We start from the raw sequence: 23,646 nt of genomic DNA on the forward strand, positions 1-23,646 counted from the left end.
GGAATGCTACAGAGGCCTTTGGTTGCTAGTGCTCAGAGGTTGCCTTTTGTGGTAGCAGATATTGTCCTGATGTGATGTGGGTTGGAGAATCAGTTTCTGTTACTTTTATCAAGAAAAAAACCACACCCAGAGTAGTTAGTTACACTAGTGAGTTTGCTTAGGAAGGTTTTGGAACTGAAAGCCCACGAGGCTTTTGAAGGTAAGTGAGGAGCCATACTGGTGGGTTCCTGCAGTTCTGGAGCTCAACAGCTCAAAGACTGCTGACGGGGTAATTTGGGATCTGGCGGCTGTGGACAACCCTGCCTGGGAGCCTGAGCTCGTGTTAGAAGTGGGGGCTGAAGGAATTCTGCTGGGGCAGACCAGTGATGAAGACAAGGCTTGAGAGCACCTGCCCCGGACACTCGTGGGAAGAAACACCCTCCATCCTAGTGTCAGCAGCCCCACTGGTGGCCCTCACCAGTACGAGGCCTTTTCTTGTGGGAAGACCATGGGAGGGTGCTCTGGGAGCTCTGTGGCAGCGGTCTGCAGGGTCCAGGGGTCCTGCCCCCTTGGGCAGGGGTTTCTGACCAAGGCCTCATCTCTCCTGCCCCGTTACTTTGAAAATTTACCCCACAACAGTTCACCTTGGCCACCGTGCAGCTGAGCATCCTGATACTTAATAATTCCACAGTCAGTCCAGTGACTGTCTGCATGCCCCATTGGGCACATGATGAGGCTGATCTCTTGTGATGTGATTATATCGCTGTGTCAACAAAATGGGCTTATCCTGCCCATCGTGTGACTGGACAGACAGCAGTTAAGATGTCCAGCTTTTTCTTGCATTCACAAAAGCCTGTGCTGCCCATCAAGTGTGCCAGTGCTTCTGTTGCTGCTGCCTCATCTTTTGTGGATCCTTCTCCATGTAAAAACAGTTACTGCTTTTTGACATCCACACGCCACGCTTCTGTGCAAACTGTGGAGGTGTTGACTGCTTTGATTTGACCAAATGCATTCAGGCTTGCCCCAGACGCTGTGCCTTCCTACCTGGGACCACACCTGTGTGCTATAGATTTTTTTAATTTTATTTTTTCCATTTGCAGGAAAAGTCTGACTGGAACTCATGAAGTCAATTCCTTTGCTTTTGAAGCTGTACATGCTAATGTGAACAAGGCGTAGTTGTTTGTTACCTCAGCTGATTTGCTTTAGGTTTGGTTATACAGTGTACGATCACTCTTTTTCATTTTCTGTTTTAATCCTCTAGGAAAGAACAGAGGTCTTTCAGGAGTTCCTAAAATCCAAGACCGGCATCTTGCTTTGCACTGTAAGTAACTTAGAGTCCCTTTGCAGCTCCACACTAATGGGCCTGTCTGATACCTAATGGTGGAACAGAGGATTTGGCACTGAGCTCTGATTCCAGCTCGCTGTCTGACCTTGAGGAAAGTCATCTCCTTTTCCTGCATCTCACATGTTAAATAAGGTTGGGTGCCCTCTTTGCAAACTCTTATATGATCTTTTGCTGCAAGGTACCATACACAGAAAAAGTATGTGTCTTGTACAAGAGGCCTCTAAGTATTTTGGATGGTCTTAGGTCTGGAAAAATATGTTCATTTGAAGCTGGAACCTTGCCCTCTACATGCAGTCAGTAGAACGCAATCCTAATTTGTAGTATGCCCCATAACTGCCAGGTAAATTGGATGTAATGTGATATTTCCCATCTTAATGACTACCCCAAGGTTAAAAGCAAAAACCTGCAGGGATGGAAGGGAAGCCTAACCAGAGAGTGGTGTCATTAGAAATACACATGCTCTGCTGCTCTCCATGCTTTGCCCTTCAAGCTTCCTTCAAGGGTGCTGAGGGAGAAATTCTTGTCCTCTACTGAAGTTTGCTGGCGCCCTTGTGTTGTGGTGGCACCTTCCGCTTCTCGTTTCTGACCTGTCGGTGCCACAGCTAGCCTGCTGCAGTGGTGCAGAAGGCTGCACGATTTGCTCTCTAATAGTGGCAGCTGTTGATCTGAAAATGTGTGAATCTTGGCGATTTCTACCCACCGCAAACTTGTAAATTACAGCGATCGGGAGTAATTAGAGCTGAGAAACCCTCTCCAGCTCTGAAATGACTCCTGTTCTTGCAGCACCTTATTCTTAAAGGAAACTGGTTGCAATTTTTTTCAGAGTGGGGGCTGAATTTTGTCATATTTTTATGCCTGCAGTTCAAACTAGGACTGCCATGTATATATAGGAACATTTGATTTAATGTTGCTAAATTATATATTGTATCACTTGTGAAATTTTACTTTGTTACCTGCTAGTCTTGGTCCTGCTTGTGTGTACACCTTTCAATGATATGATCAAGGTCAAAATGCATCTTTGCAATGCATAAGTGTAACTGTAACTTGGTGTAACTGTAACTTGGTTTCTCTGTGTACAGAGGTGATGCTTCAGGGTCTCAGCTGAGGAAAATAGCAAAGCTTAAATCAGAGGTGTAGATTAAGTGTTTTGAAGAGAGAAAGTGGTAAATTCTAAACAATAAATAGCTAAACTTTGTTATCCTTCATGCACATGCTGTCTGCAGCTGAGAAATTTCAGGGACATGTCGTCTTACTGAAATTTCAGTTTAATGAGTTTGGAAAGACAGCAAGTGCTCAATTTTAAAGAAAGAGAAAACAGAATCATTGTGATCACTGGGATATTGGTTCCTGGGTGAGACTGTTTGAAGGGGAAGTGCAGCCTGTGGCAGGAAAAATCTGCCAGGAAATATACAGCTGTTGACAAGGTAGGAAGAAGAGTAAGTTGGATAAAGAAATCCCTGTGGATGGAATCCCTCTCTTGAGATGCTGGAGATGTGGTTTTATTTCCTGCCATGCCACAGACTCCATGCAAGTGGACGTGGAATTGTGGTGACAAGGCAAGTAACTACATGTCAGCTGAGCAGCAATAGTTGTGTGCTTGCTCCTGACCTGTCGTAAATGGGAGGTAATGTGAATTAACCTAGATTGCCATGAAGAGGGTAGTGTAAGGTAACGCGTTTATCATAACCCTCCTTCGTTTTGGTCTAAGCTACTTTGCATTTACTGCAAGGCAGGGATGCAAATCGTGATGGTTACAGTTACTATGGCTCAGCTGGCACATGGTTAGCACGTTAAGCACAGTAAGTTGCGTGTCTGAGTCCAAAATGCTCTCTGTGCTTCAGCTCCCCATCTGTAAAATGGGGATAGTAGCACTGTTCTATCTTACAGAGATGTTGGGAGGACAAATGCATTGAAACCAGGAGGTGGCCTGTTACCACAGTAATGGGGACCATATGGACACCTTAATATAGAGATACACTTTGCACTAGTCCCACATTACAGGTGCCTCCCCAACGCAGATGTCCAAAGGGCAGCCAGGCACTGTGACCACCTCCTGCCTCTGAGGGCATTGCTTTTTCTGCCACTTTTCTTCATATCAGCAAAAATGTTTTGCAGAAAGATGGTTCAGTTCTTTTCACTGCAAAATCACGTTCTGTGCCCACAAATTTTGAAATCTGGCTCACAGAAGAGCAACACAAATAATGTTGCCGTCCTTCCCTTGTCCCTTATGCCATGTTCTCCACCCATCTTTCCGCTCTAGTAAGCAATGGGACCTGCTGTTCCTTTTATTAATTTGCTTTATGTCATATGTATATTAATATATTCCATAAAATATTTTTTGCCAGACAATATAAGCTGGCAGACAAGAAAATAAAGAAGGGCCATGTATCTCAGAGGGTCTCATCCAGATTTATTTCTCTCTCCTTCACTGAAGTTCTTTGCGGCTTCCTTTGGGATGTGCCTTTTAAACAAGTTCATCTCTTCCAGGGAGAGAGGAAAGATCATTTGGAGATTGTTTGCTGTTTACTCAGTCACGCTAACTCATCTTGCCAGTTTTCTGGCGGCCCTAGCCAAGAGCTTTCGCCTCTGACAGCTTCTGTGCTCTCCCCTTCCTCCTCTGATTACGCAGCCCAATCTGTCACCCTGCCGACGGGGGTCTCTACCCTGCTGATGGCTTTCCACACTCGGCAGTAATGACTTTTGGCAGGCCGGGAAGGCGCGAGAGCTTCTTCCCCAGCTTGGAGAGCCGTTAGGCCCTCTCTGCCTGTTAGCTAAAGCACTTTGTGAGGTTCTTTGGTAAATAAATGAGTCATTTTAATCCAACTGACAGCCTGGCACCTGAGCAAGCTGCCTTCCATCTGTACTTCTAGGCCTCATGTAGGCAGCCAATTGTCAAGCTCAGGGCCTTCAAGACCTCACCATTGAGTGTCTTTCAAAAGCAACTTTAGTAATTTCCTTTGCCCTAATTAGATTGTGTGAGAGGGACTGCGCAAACCGAGGCCCTTGCAAAACTTTTGTGGCTGTGTTGGTTCTGATCTTCTGCACTGACATGCCTGGCTCGTGGTGGGGCTGTTTTGCCCTTGCGCCCCCGGCCCCGTACCCCACCACCACGAGCACAGACTGGTAACGTGAATGGTTAGAAGCAGAAATTTCAGCATTTCTGGTGCTCCTCAGGCGGATTGTACCTTGACTCTGTGCCATTCTGTGGCTTGCCGTTGGGATCCAGGCAGGAACATGGTCAAGGCTTCGGATTATCATGTTTGTTTGGCATCTGGGTTTTTTGAATTGCGCTGGTGTAGGGTATTTCTTGCTCCTGTGAGATGGTCACTTAATTCTCCCTTCCATTGCCCATTGAAAGGAATCAGCGGTGACCTGCTGAGGTGTCATATTCTTGATTTCCCTGTTATTAAGGAATGGTGGTGTGAGGTCATGCATGGAAAGGGGAATGCCGTATGGGGCAGTGGAAAAGAAGAGGGAGTAGTGCATTGGAAATCTATCGGGCTTGTTGGAAGAGCACTGCCACCAGGTTAGTGCTTTTGTGTGTAGAATAAATGCAGTGCTAATAAAACTGGATAATTGTTGCTTGAGCTGTATTCTCTTTCCTGGTAAGGTGACCCACAAGTATTTTTCTCAAGATCTGAGAAGGCGGAAGCTCATGGGCTTTGCCAGCAGAGGAAAGCAAATCAACTCAAACTTTTTATCCTAATTCTACCTTGCTGCTGTCTACTAGGGTCTTTGAGGAAATGGAGCTACAGGAGACGCAGGTGGACTGATACTGAGGAATCTTTGAGAGTTTGCAAAACACTCCAATTACCAGTAAATCCCCAGACACTTCTGAAAGCAAGCCAAGTTAAACCCTGGGGGAATAGCTGCTGATATGTGTCTGTAACAGCTGAGTGGAGTTGGTGGCATTGTGAAAGCACTAGTGAATACAAGGCTGATGATGGGGGAGAGCTGCCTCCGAAAATGTTGTCCCTGGCTATTCATTAGGCTTTCGGTTAACCTTTTCAGCTTTCCTGCTTGCGTTGGCAAATGCATATGAGAACACAGTCTGCAGCAGTAGTTTCCCAGCCAGTGGTGTGGAGAAAAGGTATCTTAGAAGAGTAAGGAAAGAATTTTGATGGATGAGAGGGACAGCTCCTGCCCCTGCCATCTACTTTTCCTCCTCGTGTTGGAGGTGCTGCTCCTGACCACAGGGGTGCCTTGGTTATCTGTTTATTTTTGCTAAACTGACCCTGTCCCAAGGTCAGAGCTCTCTCCTCAAACAGCCTTTCCTAGACTACTGGGTGTGAGAGAGAGCACAGTATAGGCGAAGACCAAAGACTTGTCAGAGTGGAAGTGCATAACAGCCAGCCAGATCGGAATCAGACGTCAGCACTCCTGTCTGATCATGCTGTAGAGTTTATAATCTTGTTATCCTGGTAACTGCTGTACACGTTCCACGACTTCTCTTGATTTATTTGCTCCAACTGCCTTTAAATGGCTTTTTGTACATCTGTTCATCCTGACTCTGGGAACAAGTCATTTCTTAATGAGCGTGTTGGAGCAAAAGTGTGTATTATTTCAGAGTGGGCGCTGTGGAAAGTGTCTCCTCTTTTACTGCAGTTGGAGCCACAAAGCAACCTGGCTAGTGCTTATGGGAAGGCCTTTGCTGCCAAAACATCAGCTTCCTAGTCTTCTAACGTGTGTGGGAGTTGCATGAAAACACTTCAGTGGGTGGCTGACACATTTTTAGTACATTAAGCTCCTGCTTACGTTCTTAATATATTCTATTTTGCAACTAGCTAAAAGATACATGTGTTCCAAAACATTTCCTAACAGAGTTAAATCTGCACACCTGCTCTGCCATTGCGCGTGGTGAATGTAAAATCGAAGGAGTATGTGAGGACATTACTAATGAACAGAAAATCAAGAAGGGAGATTGAAACATGTTTGCATGCTCTCTCTGTTTTGAACAGTATTTAAACTCCCTTTTTTCTTTGAAAGGGTGTGTTTTTTTGAGCTATACTGGCTGTGGATAACTTAAGGGGCTCATTCAAGCCTTCCTCCAAGTCAGTGGATTTTCTCACCAGCTGGCACATCAAATGACGCTCCTGACAGCGGCTTCAGACTCTTCTTTGGGGCTGAGTTTTGTTTCTCCAAATCAAAGCCGGACTGGTGAAAATCTGAGGGATAGCTCAAGTCCCCTGTCCTCGAGCTGTACTCCAGCTTCCTGCAGATTCTGCTAAACTGTTTGTTGGCCTTTAGTGTAGGGTCAAGTGAACTGCAAGTCATCTGCTCGTCAAATTCAGGCCATCGGCTGTTGGTGCATCTTTGGACATGCCGCTCAAGGCCTAGGATCCTTGGCCATTCGCTTTATGGCCATTTTCCTTTTCATCCTAAGCAGCCTGGTTTTAGTTCTTAGGCTTGCTGTGGAAAAAGGTGTGCTCAGAAATAGTGCTGCCTTTTGGAGAATTGATTCTGCCTTTCACTCTTTGGGTAGTAGGTGCCAAGCAGCAGCTCCGTTTCCATGAATGAAACCAACTGAAGGACCAAGGGTATCGCTACCTTTAAGACAGTTGATTCTCTCAGGTATAATGCAAAGGGACTGTAGCAGGCTGCTGTAATTCAGCACTGCTCACCTGAAATAGGTGTGTTTATACCCTCCAGGCTTTGGGCCACAGTAGTGGATCATTTTTTATTGTCTTAGTGTGTTAACAATATTCCTTGCGTTTAAAACCCCCAGCATTATTTCTGACCTTCAGTCCATCTCTCCCCAAATGAGGCACATAAAATTCCTACTTGCATAGCCAGTTGTGTCCTGGCATAGTTGCCATCCCGGAAAGAGTTCTTACTTTGCAGATATCTTCAAAGCACTTTTACTGAATTAATTTCCTTGTTATTTTTAAAGGATGTTGCAGCACGTGGACTGGACCTGCCTCAAGTTACATGGATTGTGCAGGTAGGTTTGCTACGTATGTGTGTACGTATGTATTAAGTGCAGTCTTGCTCAGATGAAATTCCTCTCCAGTCCAGATCTTCTTTCTGCAGTTTGCTGGTCTTTGTGCTGATGCCTACAGGTGTGGGAGACCCACATGTTCCTGACTGCAGGACTGGGACTCAGGGTTTTGCTAGGATATGGTGTTGCTATGCTATCTTTGGTTTTGACAGTCTGTTTTCCTCTTCAGTCCTTCCAGCCAGCAGAATATTATTACACAGCTGATAACACTGGAATTAAACACCCTCTGTTTCCCCCCACAGGAAGCCAAATCTTGTGAAGTACTGGCCATCTCTCTTGCAGTTCTGTGTTTCTATTTTTCTGAGCTTGCTGGGGAGGCAGTTCCATGAGGAGTTTAAGTTTGATCCTTATGTTAAACATTGAGTAGCCCAACAGTGCCTGTGCAGTGACCTGACTGTTTCAGGTGAAGCTTTGCTGGGTTGGGGCTGGAGTGCTGGGTAGCTGTAAGTATTCAGCTTTCAGTAGAACTGCACAGTTCAGATTTTCCCTGGGAAAAAAAAGGGGGGGGAAAAAAAAAGAAAACAACCCAATGCTGCTGCATTGCTGTTGACAGAAATACTGTCTTTGGAAAAAAAAAAAAAAGAAACTAAGGGAGATGGATTGAACCTTAAAAATAGCACCCTGTCATTTCAAAGAGGCAGCTGAGAGCATGAAGCAGATTTCATTTTTATAAAAAATTTATAATTAAGAAAAGGTTAGTTGAATTGAGGAAAAACTGATCCAGAGATTCTCGTGTATCAAGTGACATCTGGGTAAAAAGAACAGGGCACAGAGAGTCGGCAAAGCTTTTTAATTTCTACCTCATCCCTTCAGGTAACAAATTTGATTTTAATTTCGTGTTTTTAAGAAAGAAAGATTTTGTAGCAGCTAGCTAGTTGGAGGAGGCTGGGGAAGTGAAGTCTTTAATTCCCAGATCTGTATATTAATATAATTTAACCAAAGATATAGTTGCCAGTGTTAGAACGCAGTGCAAATTACCTAAAGCCCTGGGAGACTTCTGTGTGTCCAGAAGGCGAAATCTCAGCTGTCCTGAGAGCTGTGTCCAAGAGCAAGGACCTGCAGGGAGCAATTAGATTGCTCACAGCATCTTACTCACACCTCTAGCCAGTAGAAACTTTGCCAGAGGGCACAGGTATAAACACTAGAGTGGGCTTTGGTGGTTGGGTTTTTTCCAGTTAAACTGCTGAGGGCTCATTTCTGAGCAGTATCTCTGTGCATGTTCATTTTTCCAGGAAAGAGAGGAGGGGGGGAAGAATAGGGGGAGGTTAAAGGGAGGGAAATATGTCACCCTTTATCAGATCTTGCAAATGGCTGGGCAGTTTTGATTCCCAGTGAAGTAAATGAGAGCCGCTGGTATGCGGGGAGGGGGGGAGGCTTTAAGCAACATTTTCATAGTGGCTGATAGTTGTACATGGGAAGACAGTTGCTACCTGTATCGTATGCTGCTGAAAGCACTTCCACGCTCATCTCAGATTTCTTCCGTCCAGTAACCAGTTATGATTTGCTTTAATCAAAACAAAGCAATTTAGCCCAATTCTTAATTTGAATCCATCATCTTTTATTTTATAGCTTTTCTCCAAATGCAGACCAGGCAGCTTCCCGCTCTGGCATGGGCAGTCCGGGGGGTTGTTTGGTTTGAGGTCTTTGTGAGATTTTTTTTTTTTTTTTTTTTTTTTAAGGGAAGCAAACAAGTTCCTGACGTGCCTGTATAGAAATAAAATGTAAAAGGCAAAGAGAGACACTGAGATGGGGAAACTGTCCTATTAGCTGAAAGTTGGCCAATGTGTCACATTCACATGTCAAAAAACTGCTGTGGCTGAGGGGGCTGAGTGATGGTTACAGGGATGAGCCCGATGGGCTCTTTATAAACAGGCCAGTTCCAAGGGAGGTGCAGCATGTGGGTTTTGCTAAGATCCTTTTTGTTTCAGATCAGCGGGCTGAGTGTCTCGTTTATAATTAACACACTGTGTTCTGTTAATTCCTCCTTTCCCTTCTCATGTTCCCTTTTTGAAGTATAACGCTCCGGCTTCACCTGCGGAATACATCCACCGGATCGGGAGGACGGCTCGCATTGGCTGTCACGGGAACAGCCTGCTTGTCCTGGCGCCTTCGGAGGCAGAATATGTCAGCTTGCTGGCTTCTCACAAGATTAAGTGAGTCAGAAACGCGAACAAAAGTTTCAGCTCATCCTTGCTAATTAACCTTCCATGGCACTTTCAGCGGGACTGTGTCTCGTGCAGGTTTTAATAAGAATTTATTAATTCTGGTGATCCAGGACCAGCCCCAGACTAGCAAAAGGAGAAAAGGCAAGTGTGCAAAAATCATCAGCCTGACAGATTGTGCATGAGTGAGTGTGTGTGGTGAGGGGCAGAGAGATGATAGTCGGAGATCCTTTGCGCTCTGTTGTTATCTCCCTGGCCCTGGGTTCAAATCGTGGCTATGTGGAGATCACAAGTCAAATGAGCCTGTCAGATGCTAACTGGCCATCTGCCTGCATAGCACCATATTGTCAGAGATTGTGCTTTCTCTTCAGGAGAGATCCGGCGGAGAAATAGCTGGGGAGCTGTGGGTCATATCTGGCAGGTAATTGGCCAAGGTGTATTGTGTAAGTGGCTTGTGACAGGAATAGTAGAGGCTTTTGCAAGCAGTGAGTGCCCCATATGGTCAAGGCAATAAGGGGGGTGGACTCTGCTGACCAAAGGTGGGGTGTGCTTCCAAGCTAGCTGAGAAGGCTTTGCTTACACCGGCTCTGGCTTGGGCTTGGGAGTAGACAGTGAGGAGAGCAAGCCAGGCTGGGTGAGGACCAGCCCAACGTACAGTCAGCTACCCGATGGCCAGCACGTGAGGAGATTTTAGTCCAGCTCTGCTTGTGCTTCTGCGGTGGTCCTTTTGTGGAGGAAAAACTGCAACTTGCTGCTCAGCATTGCTCTTCAGGAGTGCTACCTGGTCTCAAGCCTCCTCAGCAGTCGGCTGGATATATGTGACTCCCCTTGCTCCCCGCACTGCTGTCTCCCGGCGGTTCAGAGCGTGAGCCGGGTAGAGTCCCTTTAGTGTTGTACTTGTGTTGATGGAGCCCTGTAAACTCATGCACAAATTAGTTCCTTTTTGTTTCTTGTGTTTATGTCGGGTGGAGCTGCTTGGAGTCGAATTTGGTTTTCAATCCTTGAAACAAACAAATGTTGGCAGTAAATACAGGCTTATTCTAGGCTGTGAGCCATTTAGTGGTCTAACAAAGAGCCATCCATCATCCCAGGTAACTATCTATTAAGCAGACACCAGCAAGACATGGAGGGCTAAGCTGACAGGGTTTTTTTTCATGTAACAAACAGCACTGACATTTAAAGGTGAAATCCCACATAATTGTGAATTTTTAACTCCAAGTGGAAAGTTCTATTTTTCTGTTTTATAATATTTTGGAAGTGTTGGAGGAAGGAGAGGGAAATTTCCCTCCTCTTTTATTTTAAATGTTAATGCTTTTGTCCGATTTTGTTGGGTTTTAAGAAGTTTAAGGAGCAGTGTCACTCACGCTGGTAATTATATCTGCTAAGGAGACCTGTCGTTGAGCTACCATGTTCCCCAGAAATCTGTAGAAGACTGTGCTGAATGAGCAGAGGGAGGTTTATGTGAATTTTTTTTTTTTCTCCACTACTTAAACCAGTAGAGCCAAACAGCTCTGGGGATTGTTTTTTCTTGTTTGGTTGGTTTATGTTCTTCATAAAACATGCTGTCCTGCAGATCAGAGGCCTGCCAAAGGAGGAGTGTAAGTTGCCTCCCTTGACCCCCGTCTTCAGATGGAAGAAAACGAGTATTTCTTTGGCACGGGTGGGTGATCCGGCCTGTTTGCAATCGTGTCCTCCCCTCTTCCCACATAGTAGCACGTGGTGTGAGAAGGGGCAACAGGATAGAAAAGAGAGCTGATGAATTACAGAGAAGATGCAGGAAGGCAGCTTGAAGCTAAAGGCAGCAAGTGCCATCAGCACAAATTGCCGTTACCCTTCATAAACAGAGCATTATGGTGATAATCCTGACAATTTAATTCAGTGTGAGGACGAGAGACAGCATGTGTTGGACTGTCACCGATCGTCTTAAGCACTGATAATTTTTGTTTCTTTACCCTGAGTCTTTGTAGCTTTTGACTTGGACTTGCACTGGTTACTGGAGTTTACATTTTTTTAATTCTTTGCTTAATTTTTAAATCTCTTGGGTTTTGTTGAGGATGAGTGAGTGCTGTGACTTTTTTTATTTGGTTGGGGTTTTTTCTGTTTTAAATGAAATTCCCTCTGGGTTTATTGAAATGTAAATACTTCATAAAATATGTATTTCTAAGAAGACAAAGCATGAGATGGGTCCCTGCAGCCTTCAGCTGGTGTAAATGAGCAGTGCTGTGCTGGTTTACAGTAGATGAGGATCTGACCCAGAGTTTTTTCTTAAGCCCCTCCACCCACCCCAGCATGCATGGGAGTAAGTCCAGAAATGTTGAGAGTCGGAAGTAATGAGAGCAGACGTGGCTTTGTTCCTGGATGAAAATCCACTTCGGAATTAGGGATGACTGCCTTTGAAATTGGAAATCGCTCGCAATTAATTTTCACCGGTACCTGAAGCCTCTCCTTGGCTTCCACTGTGGAAAAGCAGCATTAGCCTTTGCCAAAACAATCTCACTTTGGCTCTGCTGAGATCAGTAATTCCTCTTGGGGCTCAAGAAAGCTGCATGCCTCTCTGCAACTTTCTTTTCGGTCTTTGTGTGGCTTGAAGTTGTGGTTCCTCTACCTAACTGTAAATGCGTACGTGCATGCACATGCATGCTCATGTTTTCTATACCTTTCCTCTTTTTTTTTTTTTTTTTAAAAAAAAGGGTTAGATTCCAAAATGTTCTGTCTCAGCTCTAAGCGTAACTAACAGATTTTCCTTCAAAGGGAGGAGGCAAGAAGCAGAAGAAAGTCAGTGAGGTTCACTTTTTTTTTTTTCTTATGTCTTTCTTAGTTCCTTCAACTGCAATCTAGCAGTGCCTGCCTCGACAGCTATCAGATAATTTCTTTATCTCCTAACAGCGGCCTAACTAATTTATAAAGGAAAACGCATCACCGTGAAGGCACGAGTCATTTCTCTCCCTTCTCTACGGTTGTGCTCACCCCCCTCCCCTGCCTCCCCTCACATGATGCTCCCCGCTGTGAACCAAGTTCACATATCTGTTAGGCTGCAAGCTGGCAGCGCGCCAGGCGGGAGGAGGATCGGAGAAGGGGTGACATCTCAGACAAATCAATGTCAAAGGTTTGACGTTTTCATTCATAGTGGTGTCAAAGCAACCTTTGGAGGGGGATGGGGAGGTATACTTTTCTCTTGCTTAAGTGGTTGCCATTTATGTTTTAATTTACTGTTATACTTTTCAAAACCAAACAGAGAAACCCTCAGTTGTCTTTTTATGCTCCATTTCCATTTCTCCCCCATCACTCCCCCGCCTTTCTCTGCATCCTCTGCAGAGGAATCTGCTACATCGTGAGTCCCAGCTGCATAGTGATTATCTTATGGCCACACTGGCCTGTACCTTCCAGGCTGGATGGCTGTTCCTCTGGACCATCTCTTTTCCTTTATGTTGTGGTGGTGAGCTGGCTGAGGCTGAAAAGGCAGATTGCAAAAGTAAAGGTATTTTTTCGCTTTAACTGGAAAGGACTGGGAAGCAGGCAAGGCAGACTCATCCTTTTCTCCTAGCCAGGCGTTGAGAGATCTTTGAGTGAAAAGAAAGGGGATATCCTGGTTGTTATCATTTCTTTCTGTACTTTACAAATTGAAGAATATCAGCAAAGCTTCCTTTCAAAAACTGCATACATCTTTCTGACCATCCAAGATTCAGGAGTCTGAGAACTGTCGGACCCCCAAGATTTCTCTCTTCCTTAGACTGATGTAATGCCAGATGAACTCCTTGGCTTCCATGCAGTATTTATGATTTGTTCTGGTGTAAAAAAGAAAATAATCTTTTCTAGAGATCACCTTTGCCCGTTGCTGAAAATTTGGGCCCATGAACTTCAGCTTTTATCATCTGAGTAATCCCCTTGGAAATGGGACCCAGTTTGGATGCAGCAGTAATATTAATGGCGTGGAGCTGCACAGCTGTTCCCATATTGTCACCTGGTGTGTGTGTGCCCCACAAGGCAGTGTTAAAGAGGACGAAGAATTTCTAGTTTCCTGTAAATGCACCTCTAAGTAGGACCACTCAATTTGAAATTAAGCAGGTCTGTAAGTGTTTGCAGTATCTGGGCCATAACAGTACCCAGCAGCGTCTTGAAGCAGGACTGGAGAATAAATCATCTGGTTGAATCTACAGGAGGAATGTGAGTCGACAGAATGAAAATAAATGCCCAGTGTGAAGCCTGGCTAGGACAGCTGACTGAGTCTCCTGTATTTAAAACAAGTGCTGTGGGGTCCCTAATGGGCCAGGCTTTGGCTTTACACTTCAAATGAGAGGGAAGGTGAATGCTGAGAACAGGGAAGGAAATCAAGCTGTGTATTTGGTGTCAGAGGTGGCTTTTGGAGCTATAAAATGAGTTAGAGTGTGTCCATCAGGAAGTGTGTCTCTGAGCTTTGACCCAGGCGACGTAGCAAGAGGTTGGAGTGATGATGTGACCAGAGGGCAGGAAGCTGTGGGAGAGTTGGCTTGATAGGAAGAGTTCCTTGGGGCCCTGTTGTTACCCTCTGAGCTTGAGTCACTATGAGAGGAAGGAGCTGGGTATTTACACAGATTTAGTTTCAACTTTAGTTGTGGGAGCATGGTCACCAATATGGGTGGAAACAAATGTGTGTAAATGTCAAAGCACTTTGTTCCTTTGAATGAGGCTTGGGCCATGTCTCCGATTACCCCACAAGGTGAGTTGCAGGGATACAAGATGTAGGAGAAGTAGCAAAGTAAGCAGAGCACCTTTCCAGCCTGTATGTGTATGTCAGTCTCTTTCTCGCACTTGCACAGGCAAGCAAATGCAGGTGCCTTCTGCTCCCTGCCCGTGGCATCTAATATACAATAAAATGTTAGACACCCTCTGGGTTCAAAGTGGAGGTTACAGATCCTCTTGCTTATATTATAAAGCAAATCTATGAGAAGCGTTAATTGTTACAAGCTGCTTCAACTCTGTTCTGAGTTTCTTTCAGTGGAAAACGTAACTAAATGGTTCCCAGTTGTCTGGGTGCCTCTCAGTGCAAGGAAAGAAAAATAACGAAACTGGTGGAAATACAATTAAACCTAATTTTTTTCTTTAATCAGTTTCTCTGGTTAGAACCAAGGAAACTTTCAGTGAACTGAAAGTCCACCCTCAGTTATTTCAATGTTGTTAGAATCGGAGTGCGTGTTGGTGACTTGTAACAGTGGCAAGGTTGTGGGTGAGGCTGTGCCTCTGTTCCAGTGAAGGTACCGTTTCAGCTGGGGTTGAGATTTTGCGGTAGTTATACTTCGAGGGTTGCTCTGTGAGTGCCAGGGGTAAGATCTCAAGTATTTCAGGGATAAAAATGTTAAGTTGAACATGTATATCTCAATCTTTTTGCTATCCGTTATCAGCCTGTGACTTGTTTCCCCGCTATATTTGAAAAAAAAGGAGTAATTGTAGTTTTTTCTCTGTCACTTCAGTGTTTCAGAGATGAAGATGGAGAAGGTATTACTCAGCCTGATGAAAGATGATCGCTTCAAGCTGCACAGACCAAGAAGCAAGGTGAGTTATTCTGCTGATTTGGAATTGCTCCAATTTTTTCATTTACCATTTAAACATCACAAGTGTTCCTCTCTTACAATTCTCTATCTTTACAATACGAAGGTTGGTAATATCCATGATGTCAGACAGTACAAATAATTACAGAACTGCCTTATATTGCAATTGTCCAATCTTTAAACTGTTGTCCCCAGAAAGCCGTCACTTCTAAATCTTCAGCAAATATTTTTGTAACAGACAGTAAAGGTTTCTGACTGCAAAAGCTTTGAGTTTTTTCCCCCACAATGTTTCTGTTCTTCTTGGCTTCTCTGCACTAAAATACTGTTGGAGATCACAAATGACACGAAACTTCACTAAAGAAATAAGGAAAAATGTATTTGGTGATATGTTACATAGGGGGTGTTATATTATCTGTATTTACTTGGAGCCTAAACAAAGCTCACTGGGTTGACAGGCATCTTTTCATTGACTTCAGCAAGCTTTCGGTCTGTCTTCAAGTTGCTAATTCACAGAATTCAGTCATTTGCAATTGATGTCTCCAGCGTTTCTGCATTCTGGCAAATTAAATCCTCCAAGAACCCTCATTTTGAATGGAAGTCAAGAATGTGTCAAGCATGATGCAGCATGCTCTTTTTTTTTTCTCTTGTTGCTGTTTTGCCTGCTCGTTCTTTCTGTTATACCATGTATGAGCCTTCTTGTTTCCTGCAGATGACTGTTACAAACCGGGGTGTTCTTGGTAAACATGTTTTTGAAAGATGTTCAGTTTTCCTACATGCCTTATATTTCAGAGAAAACCAGATCTGTGGCTTACCTGAGATACAGCTCTATTTAAAGCCTTTTCCCACTACTGCACAGTTTTTCACTGAAATCACCCTGTAATGCCTATATTTTAAATGCCTAGAACATGCCTAGGATATGACCCCTTAACATGTTCAGCAAATATGTAAAAGTTTAGTTGTGCTTTGCTAGTGCAGAAATAATTTTAAATAGTTCTTCTGTGTATAAATACTTCCCTGTTCTCACAAATGTGCTTGTAGGTAGGTAACTTTGGGGTTCCTTTAGGGAGTTTTTCAACAATTACATTTATGCAGAAATTGCACTTTAAATTTGTTGCTGACGTGGGACAGAATATTATCTGTTCTGGGCTTGAGGACAAATGCTATTTCATGGAAAATGGGCAATAAAAAAAAAAGCATGTTTTTTCTAGGAAATCACGATTTGGCTTTTGAAAAGTGGCAGGAGAAAATGCCTGCTGAATGTTGTTGAATGTCAGAGCCCAGTACTTGCAGAGGTCCAAAATCTTTGATCTGTTTGGAAAATTCTCACCTGAACATCTCGGTGCCTTTGTATGCCTGCCTTTGGAACAGAATAAAAAGCAAAAAGTCTGTCTGCTACCAGGACTGATCAAATTGGTATTTCTACCACGCTTTCAAAGTGTAAAATACTCTATGCATCTAAGCACAGAATATTGTAAATAGTCTTGTTTTGTCTGTCTCCTTTTTCTTTCAAAAAAACCATAAAACCAAACCATATTTGAAAGTATTGCTCTGGTTTTTGCTCAGCCGTGCTGCCTGGGCATGCCCTGCCGTGCCAGGTGCTGTGCAGGAGTACGTGCGCAGAAGGAGCTGGTGCCTTTCGCTGGCATTCGGAGGTGGGATTGAATTCTTCTCTTCCCTCTGCCATCAAAGTGAATGGGATTTGGCTGTTGGCTTCACTGGAGCTGAGATGTATCCACTCTGGCTGTAGGATGGTCTGAATCTGCTACAGGAACTTATAAATACAGAACAACCTCTTTTTGTATGACTGGGAATCTGAAAGGATGGGGACTGAGAAATAGAGTTTCTCTTTATGGCAGAAATTCTGTATCATTTAGGGGGGATGAAATTACAGTAGTTCTGTCAATATCAAGTAGGCTTCTTCAGGAATTACTTGGAAAATATATTAAATGCAATAAAGGATTCATTCTGTTTATTTGCTTTGTATTTTATTGCCATCAGAGGCTCTGAAGTGGTCTGCAGTGCTTTCTCAGAAGCTGCAGGGGCATGTTTCCAACTTTTTAGGAGGGTTAATCTCCCTTAAATTCTGCAAGTTTGCCATAAAGACAGCACAGCAAGCTGGGAATGCAGTGGGGCATTGCATAGGGCAGAGAGTGACTGAGGACTTGTTGTGAGGAGCTGTGCCTGATCCGTTTGTGATGTTGCCATTTGAGAGGGAGTTAGCTTTGCTTATCAGCAATCCATGCATTGAGTCATGTATATATTATAGTCATGCACACAGGAACCTCATTATGATGCTCTTCAGTTCTCATTGCCTCAACTGAAGTCCATTATAAGTACCACATTGGAACATGTATTTTTTGGGCTTCTTTGTGCAGCCAGGGACCAAGCTGAAGTGCCTGTAAAATGTATATTTTATATTTAGGTATATAAAAAATATATGTGGCTATGTCTGGGTGCGTGAATGTTCACCTGCCTACAAAGAGAATAAATTTGATCTTTCAACTTTTATGGAGGGGGGCAGGGGGACTTGGTGAGTTCTAGAGAAGGTGTGTGGAGGTTAGTAAAAAGTTGTTATTAAAACAAAATCCTTCATTTTGTTTTGAAGTATAATGGAAACAGGAGATGTTACAGCCTGGCTTTTTGGTGCTTTTTTTTCCATCTTTTTTTTTTTTTTTTTTTACTGTTTCAAGAACTTTTCTACCTCAGTCTAGTTATACTGTATTTCAATTCCTTCTCCTATTAATATATTCCCTTAATGAAATCAGAAACTTTCAGTACTTATCCCAACCTCTCAAACCTAAAAACTGCTGTCCTTACAAAGTTTCCTCCTTCTGAAAGAAATAAGTATGTCTTTTCCTGGTGTAGTAGGTGTTTGGGGGAGTCCCCCTTATGTCCTTATGAACCATTTAAATAACATTGCATCCAGGCCTGTTTCTTTGTTTGGCTTATAAATATTGTTGTTGATCACCATCATTGTGCTAGTGGTTAGGGATCTGCCAGAACAGGTTTAAGCAAACACAAGATAGAAAAAGTTCGCCTATCCCACTATTTCTCTATAATGGCAATAATATTTCTTACTTAACAGATGTAACAAATTCATCTAGATGGAGAGTTGGTCAGGCAAACCTCTGGGGTAGGCTTTTATCTTTTGGGTCTTGGAAAAATGCGTAAGGTCTCCAATTAATTGTCCTGTTCATCCGAACCAGGATACAAGCAGGGTTAAAGCTTGCTTGTGTGAGTAAAGCACATAGGATGGCTGCCAGGGCACTTCCAGTAGCACTGTTTTACTTGATCTGTCCAGACACTCACATGGTGTACAGGTTTTATTTTCACAGTTTGGCTCAGAGTCAGTTTTAAATTTAGATTTATTTTTTAATTATTAATATCATTATTGTTTTTGTTTGGTTGGGTGGTTGTTTTTTTTTAGATGAACCTCCCTGGAAGGCAGGAATCAAACAGAGATTTTTTTTTTATTTTTTTTCATGCGCATTAGGGGGCAATTTTAAAATGAGATCTGTCTCAAGGGGCTGAGGGGGATAAAAGACAAGGTGGAGATGGGAGGAGGGGAGAAGCTGTTTTCCGAGTACATTATGTTTCCTGCCATTTGCTTTTTTTCATTTATTTCTCTTGAACTGACCTCACACTTTGGAAATTATGCACCTAGTTTTTTATCCCTCATTTTTGTCTTACTTTTTTTTTTTTTTTTTTCCCCCAGCACCAGGCAGAAGAGATGCCTCATTTTGAAACCTAAAGGGGGGAATAAGAAAAGTCCTTTGTAATATATTGCCATATTATCACTAAATCCCCTGACAGTTGTGACACAGAAGCAAGTCACCTGTCACTTAAGCTTGAGGTCTCTTTAATTTTCTCCTGGAATTCGCACCAGGCTGTCTTTAATTTGAGGCCTTTATTGGAATTCTGAAACCTTTCTGCCTCCCCGGTGCTCAGATCTATTCTGAGTGCTGTTACAGAATGTATACAATAACCAACAGAGGGATTCAGAGGGGGCTGAAGCACTGTTTATTTAACACTCTGGAGGGATTTTCGTGCTTATTCGGTCCTGGCTACCCGGCTTTCAATATCGCTTTGACAACCGTTATGCCCTTCTCATTAATTTTAAACAGTTAAAACACAGGAAAAAGAGAAAAAGTTTTCATTATTAAAGTGCTTTACTTTTTAATAACAGAGGATTCTGTCCGCCAGGGGAAAGGGCAAACCTCACTAATTTCACATTCATATTAAAAAACGCTGGGAAGGTGACACTTGGTGCTGCCAGGAGGCTTAACAAAAGGAAAGTGATGGGGGCTAGGAGGAGCAGGCGGGGCGAGAAAGTTTTATGTTTCACGTCAATGGAAACTTGTTAGGCACAGCGACAAGTGTCCACTTCAGGAAGGCAGCCCCACTCGTAGTTTATTAAACCTTTACAGAGGCCCCTTGACTAGAGGCTGTCTCAACTGATTAATAGGCGCCCGTTAAGCCAAACTAAAAGGTGTCTGTGAAGCGAGCTGTGTCAAGTCTTTCTGGGGTGGATTGGGAGACAGACAGCAGAGACCAGAGACTCTTCACGGAGCCTTGAAGTGCCCACCCACCGTTGTCTTTGGAGATGCAGATGGACTGTTAGTCCAGGTAGGGAGTGAGCAGGAAGGCTGGTCCCCATGTGCATTTGCTTTGCTGAAGAACAGCCCGTTGGCTGGAAGCTGTGGGATCCTGAGATCAAAAGAGGGCACTACAGGGAGTTTAGGCTACGCTGGATGTCTGTCTCTGGGCAGGTTTGCTGTTAGGCTGTAGAGCGGCAGATCTGGGTCAGCAAACATTTTCTATAGGGTGTCAGCAGCTTCCACGATGCCTGGGGTTCACAGTGTGAGTGTGACACGGTTCCCCTGGACTGGCAGTGGTGCAAAGGTGGTGCTCGCAGCTGCGAGGGAAGGAGGGGTTTGCGGCGGGGAGGAATAACAGATTCTCGCCTTGGCACAGGCCTGGTGTGGAACCCTGGGAGCTGGATGTTTGTGTTCAGTCAGCCCGGGTCAGATGAGGGGTTGCCCAGTGTCAAGGTTCTGCCGTGGATCTGGCCTCTTAGACTTGGATGCTGGTTCCTGTCTGGGTAGCTTTGGAGAACTGTGGCCTTTTCTTAGGAGAGGTTCGCATCCTTGGATGCTTGGGTTTGCACTTTGCTGTCACCTTTCCGTCAAAAATTCTCTTGTTTTCTTGTCCGTATTTCCTTTCTCTGCCTGGGTACTTGACAGAGAGAGAGACAGCCTCTTTTCTCCTCCCAGTAACAGCTTGCTCCCAGGAGTGTTTGCTTTCCATTTCCTGAACTGCATCCTACGGTCTGATCCTGGCAAAGCTTGAGCACATGCAAAGTTGGCCTTTTGGTCTGAGGAAGTATCTTCTGTCATGTCTTTGGTCTTATTCTAGAGGAACCACATGATGGCAGTTACAGTTAAGAATCACTTGTTGACCCAGAAAAAACTTCATGAAGGCTTCAACAGCGAGAAGTTCGTTTAGGTGGCTTTGTTCATGGAGACTGATTTTGGTCCGTTGTCTGGAGCTTGAGGGTGAACAGAGACCTCCTGCCCCATGAGTGCCAAGAAGAGACCAGGTGTTTTGAGGAACAGCACAGGGGAACTCGCAACATCAGTCTAAAACTGTTAGCATAGAGTCTGGGGGCAGTTATTCCAAATAACTCCAATGGAAATAAGCAGTGATATCTGGCCTGTTGAATCTGGGAGGAAAAAAATAAAAAAAGGCAAAGGAAAAAGATATGTGATAGATGTTAGAAAACACAAAATTAAAACTGATTTGCTCTCCTCACCACACAGTGCTCACTGGCTGCTTTGACTTTAACATCTTTATCTGTATTTTTTTTCCTCTAGTAATATTGAGAGGATTACCTTTGTTGGCCCCTGGGTGGTTACTGTGTGATTTTACTGTTATTAAATCTATTGTAAACTGCTTCATTATTCCTGACTCAAATTCTCTCTTTCCTCTAATCCTCCCACCTCCCTTGCAGAAATCCTGTGGCACGGACCCTCAGGAAGTCCGGGAGCGGGCCACAGTCTTGCAGACAAAATTTGAAAATTACGTTCACTCCAGCGAGGGGACTGTCCGGTGGGCAAAGAAAGGTCAGTGTGGTTCTTTTCAGATTATTCCAGAAGGACTGACATAAGCTGGGGGAACACTTCAGGGAAAAGGCCTGGAAGAAACATTTTGGGGCTGCTGGGCTCTGTAGGGGGTTAAGATGGGCCCAGAAGGCTTTGTGATGATATTAAATGCTAATTTCTTGCATTCCCATATTACGTGAAAATGAGGTTTAATCTTGGCTTTCAATAGGATTCACATCTGAGGGCTCTGACCCTATCACATGAGTGAACAGATTACATGTGTTATGCTGGGAAGGTCATGGGTGCCCAGCTTAACCCCATGCTGGTGCAATACCCATTAGGTGCTTTCAGTTTACACCAGGGATGAGTTTGAAGCCTGTAAGACAAGATACCTTGGGAGCAACTTTTAACAGGTAAGGATCTTAGGCTGGAGGTCGTTGTGTGGGATGGGAGAAAAATGAGAAAGAGAGCAACTACTCAAAAAGGAAAGAAGGAAAACTGGGATGGATTTAATAATAATTGTAGCTAGGTGCAAGTCTGGGATTTGATCTCCCATTTGTGCCAAGCAGGATGTACAGTGGTTGTCACTGGGCAGTACAAGAAACTCTTCCCTTCTGCTTCTCCGCCTGGGAAATCCAGAGGAAGGTGGATTCTGAGGAAGGATGAAAAACTTGCTGGGGACGTGGTAGGAAAATAAACACTAAGCAGTCTCCTGAGAAGAGCCAAAAAGGTGGTGCCACGCAGGCCCTCTCCTGTGTGCTGTCCCATGGCTCGGTGAGGCTGATCTTGGGGGCACCTGCGAACTGAATAGCTGTTGTAAAGGGGATGCAGGAAGTCAGGCCCCAAAGATCCATGACAATTACTTGGAATTCGGTTATTCAGTATTGAGACGAGTACACAAAATGCAAATTCTTTATGCAAGAGACTAAACCATTCTTGCTCACAATACGTAGCAGTAGTGCCTTTCCCCTTTTTTTGAGTCTCCTCTTCCCACCTTGCTCCCTTTCGGAGGGTTTTCTTTTTCACCTCATTTGTTACTTTGATCTGAGTCAAATCCTGCTGTCTGAGCTTGTGTAGAAATCCTGTTGATTTCAGTTCTGCAGCATTGCCAGTTAGATTTGAGGGAGGGGTCCTGGTGACATGAATTTTAATGGTCTACGTAATTTCTGTTTACCATTATATCTACCTGCTGTATGCGTGTGTGTACAAGTGTACCATATGGGCTGTGTAAATCACATACTAAGGGCCCCAAAACCAAATGGGGAAATTGGCCTTTGAGCTGTACAGTGTCATCACTGAAACTGGGTAAGGGAAGGCTGTTCTCAAGTTGGAAGTTAAGCTCAGCATTAAAATTGTTTGGAATCATGCAAAGTGATTGTTCAAGAGGTCAAAGGTGCTGTGCTTTTCTGAACGTTGTACTAATCTGTTAGGTGATGACACAGCAGAACTACTAGAGTTTGTACTGTAACTACCTGCTTACCCAAAATTATTCTGCATGCTTTTAATGATGCATGGCCATATTGATGAGCGAGGTATTTGAGTTCCTACTGTTTCGCTCTTTGCTCTACCTCCTGCTACTGCGTCTCACTGAACTGATTTTTACCCTGCTTCAATGGTTGCAGTGCTGATTTTTTTTTTTTCATCAGGATTTCAAAGTATCTTTCTCCTACAGTGAAAATGTTAGATGCTTGCTACACGAGCAGCTTGCACCCATGTTCAGGTGTGTTGTGCTACTTGACTGGTGTAATTACTTTTATAGCTGCACTTTTAAGTCCACAGTCTCAAGGTGTGGGACAAATATGATCATAATCCTTGATTCTGCATGGATGAGCTTCTTGTTGCTCCTTATTGCTGGGATTCCTTATACCCCATGCAAACTTTAAACCTGAAATGACTGTGACAAGGAGAACATCTGAATGGCTCTGGTCACACTTTGAAAACCTCTGTGGTTTCTCTCTCTACAGCGTATGTCACTACGTGCACACACATCCTCTCTGCACACTTGTTGCTGACCTCAGCACTAGTAACTTTTTTAGCCACAGCCAAGTATAGAAAATAGATCAGGAAATGCTGAAATGTTGCGCATCCCATTTATCTTGTACAGGAGCACTCCACCTCTTTTTCCTACTCTGCTATCTACATATGCAAATTTTCCACTGCTGAGTGGCTTCCATAAGCCCCCTCTTCCTCCCCTCTGCGCCAGGCATCATGAATAATTAACATGGCAGCTGGCTTTTGCTTTCATGGCAGACAATCAATTGGAAACTGTGCCAGAGATGCATTTGTTTCTCTCTCTTTTTCTCTTTTCCCCCATTTTCTGACCTAGTCAATGTTAATAAGCAGTGTTTCCATTGCAGCCCGCTTTCAAAAGGCGAGTGGCTCCCTGCCCACTCACCCCTTCTGCCTCTCAGTCCCGTGTTTTCCAAACTCAAATCAAACGGTTCAGTGAAGGTGCTGCCCTTCAGACTTGACTGACTGGTCGGTGGTGAGGGTGGGAGGAGGGGTACAGCTGGGCCCCACTACCTGCAGGACGAGC

At 44.1% G+C, this 23,646-nt stretch overlaps 1 protein-coding gene across 7 annotated transcripts in view; it reads left to right on the top strand.

Moving 5' to 3' along the window:
• Positions 1–23,646, top strand: part of DDX31 (DEAD-box helicase 31) — a 51,064-nt gene that overhangs the window by 13,087 nt on the left and 14,331 nt on the right. For 3 of the 7 annotated variants that reach the window (XM_055793989.1, XM_055793991.1, XM_055793990.1), the window contains 5 exons: positions 1,241–1,300; positions 7,215–7,265; positions 9,336–9,475; positions 14,932–15,013; positions 21,020–21,131. In XM_055793989.1, the coding sequence (XP_055649964.1) occupies positions 1,241–1,300; positions 7,215–7,265; positions 9,336–9,475; positions 14,932–15,013; positions 21,020–21,131 (445 nt within the window). The other 4 variants (XM_055793992.1, XM_055793993.1, XM_055793994.1 and 1 more) reach the window with 4 other exon arrangements.

Source organism: Falco peregrinus, chromosome 1 (assembly GCF_023634155.1).
Source record: "Falco peregrinus isolate bFalPer1 chromosome 1, bFalPer1.pri, whole genome shotgun sequence".
Lineage (NCBI taxonomy): Eukaryota > Metazoa > Chordata > Aves > Falconiformes > Falconidae > Falco > Falco peregrinus.